Source organism: Acinonyx jubatus, chromosome A2, assembly GCF_027475565.1.
Source record: "Acinonyx jubatus isolate Ajub_Pintada_27869175 chromosome A2, VMU_Ajub_asm_v1.0, whole genome shotgun sequence".
NCBI lineage: Eukaryota > Metazoa > Chordata > Mammalia > Carnivora > Felidae > Acinonyx > Acinonyx jubatus.
This window is the reverse complement of record NC_069383.1, coordinates 6,503,237-6,512,642: the sequence shown is the minus strand read 5'-3', so window position 1 is coordinate 6,512,642 and position 9,406 is coordinate 6,503,237. Positions and strand designations below refer to the sequence as shown.

The 9,406-nt window shown below is 40.9% G+C and overlaps 1 protein-coding gene across 1 annotated transcript; it reads left to right on the top strand.

The window, feature by feature from the left end:
* Positions 1-3,197: 3,197 nt before the first annotated feature.
* Positions 3,198-6,004, top strand: LOC106975533 (GTPase IMAP family member 7-like). Its single transcript, XM_027053010.2, has one exon. The coding sequence runs from the start codon at positions 4,582-4,584 to the stop codon at positions 5,455-5,457; it is 876 nt and encodes a 291-aa protein (XP_026908811.2). The 5' UTR covers positions 3,198-4,581; the 3' UTR covers positions 5,458-6,004.
* The last annotated feature ends 3,402 nt before the right edge of the window (positions 6,005-9,406 follow it).

The following is a 9,406-nucleotide window of genomic DNA, read 5'->3' as shown; positions in this document are numbered from 1 at the left end:
GTTTGTATAAATTTGAAAATTGAATGAGAGTTTGATCAGATTAAGGCTTGCCTGGTTAGTTGGGTGACAATATTCCATAGGTGCAGTTGTAAACGTCCATCAGAAGGCACCTTATATATTCTTCTGTCTCTTTCTGTAATGTAGCAAACTGTAATGATAGTCTAGAGTAACTTTCTTTCATTAACAGTCACAAATAATAATATTATAATTCTGTCATTCTTTCTTCATTTTGGATGGCTAAATCCTTTTAAAAAGAAAGTTCCCCTGAATCAAACTTTCATTTCCATAAGGTGTAGATAATAAGACAAAAGAATGCATGAATCTTTTTTTTGTCCATGTTCAGACTGATGTCGATCATATCCTAGTCATACCCTAAAGAGAACAATCAGCTTTCTTTTTGCGATCGTTTGTACTGTTATGAATTCATTGAACTTCAACATATTTGATGAATTTCAATCCATTGAAGTTTATTAGTCTCGTTGGTACACAAATTACCCCATCTCTGTCCCAGCAGCCTCTTCATCAGTAGGCCCTGTAACTCCTTTTCTCGGTAAAGATCCGAACATTTTTTTTGAAAGTGATCTCCTGCACCCATGTGGAGCTAGAACTCATGAACGTGGGATCAAGAGATGCATGCTGCATTGATAGAGCTAGCCAGGCATCCCACGGTCTGAGTAGTTTTTGATAGAATCCTCACTTTATAGTATGACTAGATAGTGTAGGATCCACTTGCACGTTTCTTGGCCCAGATCTGGAATCGGTAACGTTCGTCCCTATAGATTCTTAATTTATTTTGTGGAAAATGGAATGCATTTGAAGGGCGACATGTATGGCCTAAGGGGTGTTTTGGGTTGCCACTGGGCCATGTCCTTTGGTCTTCGAAAACTACACATGTGTGAAACAAAAAGCTAAGAATAGGACAGTTATTCCTGAAAAACAATTTAAGAATTTTCTTGACGTTTTCCCCCCTATTTGGCCTTAACACTATATCCATTAGACAAAGAGCCAGATGAAGTACCTCCATTTTTCAAGTTTCTTGGACCAATTCTTTGTGTTTGTCTATTACACGAAATACTATGTAAGTGCATTTGCTTTTGATTTTATTAGTTATCTGAAAATATAGTTTTTGTTTGTATAATTATGTAAGCTATTTACAGATGTTCCTCACTACCACAAGCCGAACGTTCCTATGAAATTCTTTTATGAATACAAAATGACATAAAGCAGATAACAATTACCGATGAATGTACATGAAAAGGTGATGCTTCCTAGAGTCTCCGCCAAATAACCTCCCTTATGTGGTTTCTGATACTTTTAGTAGACAACAACTTGTTAACAGAGCACACATTCAATTGAGAGAAAGCCCACGTGCTCATCTGGCTCACAGACTGGTGACTGGATGGTGAACCCCTGTGTGAGGTTCCCGGGGAAGGTGATTGGCAGCTGGCGTGGACAACTGCCTACTTGGCCTCTCTATTAGCTCAACTGGCTGTAAAACAAATGCGGAATGCTATATTCGTGTTCAGGTTTTTTTTTGTGCAAATGAAAAATCCTCTTAGAATGTATTTCAGCCAGCAACAGCAGGTGCACATGTAGGTCTTTCATAAAGGAAAAGAGCATGAGTTCGAACTCTCAAAACGAAGAAAGTACAAGACAAATCTATAAATCGAAGGTATATTCAAAGTAGTTTACATCTTCTACCCTGTCCCCCACCTTATTCCTCCCATCCCTCTGTCAGCAATTTCTTTGGTGGCAGTTCAGATGATCTGCCTTTGCTTTATCATGTGCCTGAAATATATGTTGTATTTTGTACCTACAGTTCATGTTCCTCCCCATTAGAGAAATACAGTAAACTAAATATTATTTTCTTCACTTTGCCTTTTTTTTTTTTTTTTTTTGCTTAATGAAATATCCTGGAGATCTCTCCATTCCGGCATAGAGAGGTATTTCTTATTCCTTTCTATAGTTGGATAGTACATCGCTGTGTGTATGTACCTTAGTTTATTCAACCAGACTCCTACTGAGGGTATTTGGTGGATTTATTTGTCTTTAATTATTACAAATATGACACAGAATAAACATGATCCCTAATCTTTTCCAGTGTTTTTGTCAGTGTATAGCTCTGGGGGCATAAGAAAGGGAACTCTCCTCTACCCTTCCAAGGTCTACCAGCTGCACTACGAATTACATTTCACTTGAGGCAGATTAACCAAGAGAAAAAAAAAGCAGAGTGTGCACGAATGTTCAGGTAATGAAACTAAGATGAAGGAAATGACAAGCAAGGAAGTTTTTAAACATTTAGGCAAAGAGTCGAGGATCTGTGAGGGATTGACAAAACAAGGAAAACTTAACTTTGGGAGCATCGGTTAGGGAGGAATTCTAAATGGACTTTGGGCTGGGGTAGTAAATTAGTAGTCAAAGTTAGTAGGCTGTTTATACCGTCTTTCTGCTTCTGGAACTCCCATCTCCTGGACATACGGGTGTCTCTTACCTCCTGGGACAGGATGGGGCACCTTTTTACACGTGAGAATTTGTTTCCCTGCTTGCAGGAGGACAGAAGAGGGGTCTTAGTTAATCTTCCCACATTAGATTGTACCAAAAGTTACTTTTCACTTAAAATAGTCAGTATACTGGGCTCCTGGGTGTCTCAGTTGGTTGAGAGTCCGTCTTCGCTCAGGTCATGATCTCCACGGTTCTGGGTTCGAGCCCTTCAGCTGTGCTAACAGCTTGTTGGGAGCCTGGAGCCTGCTTCAGATTCTGTGTCTCCTTCTCTCTCTGCCCCTCCCCCGCTCACGCTTTCTCTCACTCTGTTTCTCCAAAATAAATAAATTTTAAAAAATTAAAAAAGAAAGAGTATGCCAAAATTGCACGTTTAAGAGTGAGCGGCTCTGACCACTACAGGCATAAGTCCTAAAATTGGGACTCACAATCCAATAAATGTGTATGTAATTTGTACGATATTGCCAATTTCTCCTCTGTAGGTTTTAGACTGTTTTTCAATTTCATTAGCCATGGAGAAGAGAAACTGTTTCCTCTAAACCTTTACTGACTGATTATAGCAGCAAATTTTTGGATTATTGCCAAATCCGTAAGTGGAGAAATAGTATCTCAGTGTAATTTTAATTTACTATATTTAGTTATTTTCTTTTCCTATGTTGGATTTATTTTTCTCTACTTTAAGTGAGTGTTCATGTATTTTTACGTAGTTCAGGAGCATTGGCATTACTTTTTTTTCTTTGAACTGTCTATTCCTATGTCTTGCTCCATTTTCTATCGAGCTGTTGGAAATTTGTCTCTCTACTTTTAGGTATTCTTTGTATAAGAGGAGAATTAACCCTCTTTGATATAGTCTGAGATTCATATTTTAATTGTGATGCTCCTTGTCTCCCATTGTCTTTTAGGTCTTTATGCAGTCAGATGTATGAATCCTTTTCTTTACAATCTTTCAACTCTTAGAAATAGTTGCCCCGCCCCTAGGTTACAAAGGATTTGTCTGAGTTTCTTCTAGTATTTATGTGGATTGATTTTTAGTGTTATGTTTCTAATGTATTTAGCATGTGAATGGCGTGAAGACGTGGGTGCAGTTTTGTCTTTTTCTGTGTGGTTTTGTAGTTATCCCAATGCTGGTTATTAGTCCATCTTTCTCCCCATTGCTCTGAGAGGCTGCCTTAGGGACGATAAATGTAACGTAATACAATTGCACTGGATACTCATGAATATAGTAGACCAATTTGGTCTAACTCTGAATTGTCTGTTTTTGTTTTCCGTTCTGTCTCTGTTCACACACACGTCCTACTGCCTTAATTATAGGGACTAAAATATTTTACTATCTGGTAGAGATGGCCCTCCCTCATCGTTCTTCTCTTTGTTGACTCTACAGGCTAATTTTCTTTCTTCATTCATCCAAATGAAGTTTATAGTCAACTATTTTAGCTGCAGAGAAAAGATGGTGACAAATTTGTTAAAATTTATATTTCTATAAAATCACGTTAAAGAAGTATCTATTAAAACAGTGTGGAATTTGGGGAAATGTCTGTTCTGCATCAAAGTATTTTTCTTCTTAACTCTACTAAAGAGGATGTATTGTAGCAATCCATTTTCTCATATTGAACCACCGTAGTATTTCTGAAATAAATCACATTTAATTATGGGGTATTACTTTTTAGTGTCTGACAATTTATTTGGGATTTTTGCAATAGTATTTGCAAATGAGACATGTCTGTAGCTTTATTTATTGGTGAAAACTTTGTTAGCCTTTGGGATCAATATCATACTTGTGGTATAGAATGAACAGGAAAGATTTCCTTCTGTTTTAAGTCATCAGGAATAGTTTAAGAAAGGTTTAAGTGAGATCCCCATGAAACCATCTGGACCTGGTACTCTTTTGTAGGGGAACTCTTTAACTACTTTGTTGTTTCTTCCATGGTGATTGAATTCTTTCATCTTTTCGTCTTTATGGGACCAACATGGATAGTACACTACTGCAGGTTTTCATGGAGAAACACAAAGGAGATAAGAGGAATGTGATGGTTTCCACTTACCTTCGTTGATTCTTTTTCTTCTCCTTCCCTTTTTTAAGACATGGCAGACGCTCAGGACAACACTCTGAGGATTGTTTTGGTGGGGAAAACTGGAAGTGGGAAGAGCGCAACGGCAAACACCATCCTGGGGAGTGGAGTCTTTGACTCTAGAGTTGCTCCCCATGCTGTCACCGCCAAGTGTCAAAAATCATCCAAGGAATGGAAGGGGAAGAAACTTCTTGTTGTTGACACCCCAGGGCTCTTTGACACCAAGAAGACCCTGAATACCACGTGCAGGGAAATCAGCCAGTGTGTCCTCTACTCCTGCCCTGGGCCCCACGCCATCATCTTGGTCATCCAGCTGGGCCGCTACACAGATGAAGAGCAGAAGACCGTGGCATTGATCAAGGCTCTCTTTGGGAAGCCAGCCTTGAGGCACATGATCATGTTGTTCACTGGCAAAGATAACTTGGAGGGTCAGAGCCTGAGTGACTTCTTAGCAGATGCAGATGTGAAGCTAAAAAACATCATCACAGAGTGTGGGAACCGCTGCTGTGCCTTCAACAACAGAGCCTCAGAGGCTGAGAAGGAAGCTCAAGTGCAGGAGCTGGTGGAGCTGATAGAGGAGATGGTGCAGAGCAACGGAGGGGATTACTTTACTGATGCCATTTACGAGGACACAGAGAAGAGGCTGAAGCAACGGGAAGAAGACCTGAAGAAGATCTATACCGATCAATTAAATAATGAAATTAAACTAGTAGAAAAGGAATATGCTGATAAATCACAGGAAGAACGGGAGGAAAAAATAAAATGGCTAAAGAGGATTTATGATGAACAATTAAAAAATATCAGGGAAGAAGCTGAGAAGGGCATATTTGAACATGTTTTAGATGGGATTAGGAGGGTGCTTTCAAAAATATGGCATATGTTCTGGTAGTAAAGATCATTTCATTTTTTCTTTTGAATTTACGATGATTTGCAATAGTGGTAGATTGTAGTTTCCATAGATAGCTGTGACAGTAGCTTCTACTTATTCTTCCTATAACCTGACCCTGTTACTCCTGCCACTGAGTTGCGGGGCCTGTGTCCTCTACCTTGGAACTGGGCAGATCTGGGACCGTTTCAATTAATAGCAGATGGTTGAAGCAACACCTTGTGACTCTAAGGTTACATATGGGCAATGCTTCCTTGCCCTGTTGGAGTTCTTGCCCTTGGAACTTGACTGCCATGTTGTGAGAAAGCCCAGGCTGTTTCTTGAGAGGCCCTCATGCAGAGGGCCTGAAGTCACTGGCCCACTTCCCAGCTCACCTTTCATTTGTGACTCACACCAACTTGCCCGCCATGCAAATGAGGCAACACAGAAGCCGGCCCTCAGGCTGCCCCGCCATCTCAGGCGAAGTTGCAGAAAGCAAAGATGATCCATTCCCACTGAGTCCTGACCAAATTGCTGCTTTATGAGAACAAATAAATGATGGTTTTGTTTTAACCAGTGAGCTTCAGAATGGTTTGTTATGCAGTGAGAACTAACCAGAATGAAGCCTCTTCCCAGCTCTCAGTCCCCAGTGCCTCCCCTTCCCACCTGTCCCTCTTCACAGAAAGTTGCATAATCAGGCAATGGCATATAGAGTTCAAAGACTCAGGAAAATTCAAATCAGAAATCCTGCACATGTTAAGTGTCTGAACCACTGGTCACATGCGTTTTTGCACTGCATGGTCACAAGTACTTTTTAGGGAGGTATTGGGTTTCTCTGGAAAGATTGTTCTGTGGTTCATGGAGACCTGAACGTCACAGGATTCTCTTATTGTGTTTCTCTCTTTTCTGTTTTAGGGACCATCCTAACTTAAAATGTCTCCAATTGTATCTGAAAAATCCCATCTGGGCCACATAGTTTTCATTTGCCTCTGCAGAATCACACTTCACCCTAGCTCGTTGCCCCCTGAGGCTGATCTAGTTGCACTACATCGGTGGGGTCTCTTGCTCTCTGACTTCTGCCTGGCTGGCCAATGGGAAGTCCAAGTCAGAGGCCCTGCCGAGGTAGAAAAGCAAGGCTGGGGTATCCATTCTCCCACCTCTATCTCTGCAGAGCCATCTCTGACTAGCTGCAGACCTATGCTAAAGGTCACAGCTCCTCCCTTGGTGGGCTTTCTACCCAACTCTTCTTCTGCATTCCAGTCTTTGTTCACCCCTGCAGGTGGGATTTAATTTTCTTATCGATACTATCAACGTCCCTGTGTTTTCTAAATTCCCTGTGTCCACAGTGTGTAAGAGGCCCCTTCTCTAAACTTTCTCCAATTACCTAATGAGAGCAGACTATCTTTTTCTTGTTAGAACCTGATTGATAAATCTTATGGTACCCAGTTCTCTTTCAGAGCATCTTTATTGTTGTTGATGGTTTTACATTCCCTCTAGTGCTTGTTTTCTGACACCAGAAAAATCTCTCCTTACCCTTCCATGCTGTGACATTTGCAGTAAGTAGATGAAAGGTTCTGTCTTGCTAAAATAATAGAGACACTTCAAACTTAGATGGGTGACTCTCAGTCACTCCCAAGGATTGCAGACCTCCCAAATCCAAATTATTAGAATTTTTATTCGTCCTTTGTTTTGTCTGTGAACATGACTGAGAGTATTTACCATATCAGTGACTTTTTGGGAGATGGCTTGGAGATTAAGAATGGAAAATTTAAGATTCTAAATACCCGCTCATTGTAAGATTCATCATAAGTATTCAGAATGCAGTAAAAACACGGAAGAAAAATTCCTCTCATGAGAAAACATGTGTCAAATGACAAAGTGAGACCAAAGTACTCTCTGCCGTCATGCACTTCTTATGTTCAAAACTACTTCCTTGTAAGTGACTCTAGTATATCTAGAGAGCAAAGTATTCATACCCTGTCCTTTTTCATTTCAGAACCGTTTCAAAGATATTTTCCACCAGAGATATGCAGAAGCATTCTTAACACAATTAACTTGTGTTCAGGCCATTTGAATGTGCAGCTTATGTAAGCTGATTTCTTTTCTCCCAACGTTAGATTCCATTTTGGAAGGTAAGAGATAACCAAGAAAAAACAAGTAAATCAAATAAATCATTATCTCTTCACTTGATGATCGAAATATTGCTCACTCACTTCTCTTAACATATTTTATATTCCAGTTTTCTCTGAATGTGGTTCTATTTCAGTGCTGAAGACTGCGGAATTTCCAGCGTTTAATGTGTGGATGGTCCCTGTTGTTGAAATATGTGATAGTCATGACTCATGATGGGGAATTTACACTAGGATTTATAGAGGAAGACCTGAGGAAAGATTTAGTGTATGAAGTCTACTGTGAAGGATGTGTAGGATGTGTCCATGTGGGTGATGGGTACAATGGTCATGCTTCCATTCAGAAACAGGAAAGTTCAGGGTGACGGGTAAGATTTTCAGGGGAAGGATAGAGTCAGGAGCAACAGTGTTCAGTTAGGTTTGTGACAAGTTCAATATCAGATGTCAAAATTAGGGTCTAATGTAAATGACCTGCATTAACTTGAAATCTGGGTCAGAAGGCTATATGAAAGGCTCGGGGTAACATAAATATCTCCCTTATTGTCATTTGGATCTTTACTAATTGCCAATACCCCACAGTCCAAAACTATATGCTAGAAGCTCCATATAGGATGTCCAAAGGAAGAAGCAAGAACCAGTTTTGTGAGGTTTAGTCCTTCAACTAATTTGATAGATATTTGAAGGGGTCAAGAGGAAAGGACCTTTTCTGTTAGTTTTCCGCATTTAAGTAATCTCTACACCCAACATGGGGCTCCGACTCGTGACCATGAGATCAAGGGTTGCATACACTTCCAAATGATCCAGCCAGGCATCCCAAGAGGAAAGGGCTTTTAGACGAGAATATTTAATTTATAGGGACAATGACAAATTAGTATTGGTCAATTCTTGGAGTTCATCGGTGGCAGAATCGTCTCCCCAGGGCAGAAGGTGGCCCAGGTGTAACCGTGTGACTATGTAAGGGAGTCTCCACAGGGAGTCGTCTCTGCTTGCCATGTCCAGAGAGATGGAGGTTTTGTCTCTCCTGAAACCTAGTGAGGCGGCCTCTGGAGTTTGATACTGCCAGAGGGGTGTGGGCGGTGTACATTAAGAGACTTGTGTGTCCTTCGGAGGTTGGCTCTGCTGCCTGGTGGTCATGGGATACATGAAGGGTGTTGTTTTGCTCTGTGGAGGGAGCAGAGTACACATGGTGGTGGAGGTCTTGGACGCAGTCAGAACTTTCACTAACGGGGAAAAAGAATGTGTTCTTCATATATCAAATGGGGCCACATGGAGGGAGGCACCCAAAGCCAGTTTGAAGGGGATTTGCCCAGGGGCCCAACAAGGATCCCAGCAGCTCGTATGTGCATCAGAGTTCTGGAAGTCCAGCACTAGGAACAGATGTTGAAGCAAGTGATGGGAGAGGAGAGAGTGGCCTTCTGTTGGGCTTATGATTTCAGATTCCCAGAGGAGACTCTGAAGGCTATTAACAGTGTTGCATGGGGAAAAGGGCCACTAAGAATGCTGCCACTGTCCCCCCACCAAGGCCAGACTACACTTGACTCATCTTCAGTGTTTCTGCCTCTTCTCCTCCAGCCCATGAAGAATCAGAGCCAAGGCAAGGAGAGGAGGAGAATGGCAGCGTGGGGAGAGCTCTAAGCAGCCCTGTCTACACTGCAGGTTCTTCTCTGGGAGCAGGCACATGCCAGGGATGCCAGGGACAGTAGAAGATTTACTCTTTAGCAATATTTTTTGAAAAGTTTTTGTGTATATATATATATATATATATATATATATATATATATAGCTAACTTGACAATTTATTGTCAATAAATTGTCAAGTTAGCTAACATACAGTGTATACAGTG

Coding starts and splice junctions, on each gene's coding strand:
- LOC106975533 (XM_027053010.2), top strand. CDS start 4,582: ATGGCAGACGCTCAGGACAACACTCTGAGGATTGTTTTGGTGGGGAAA.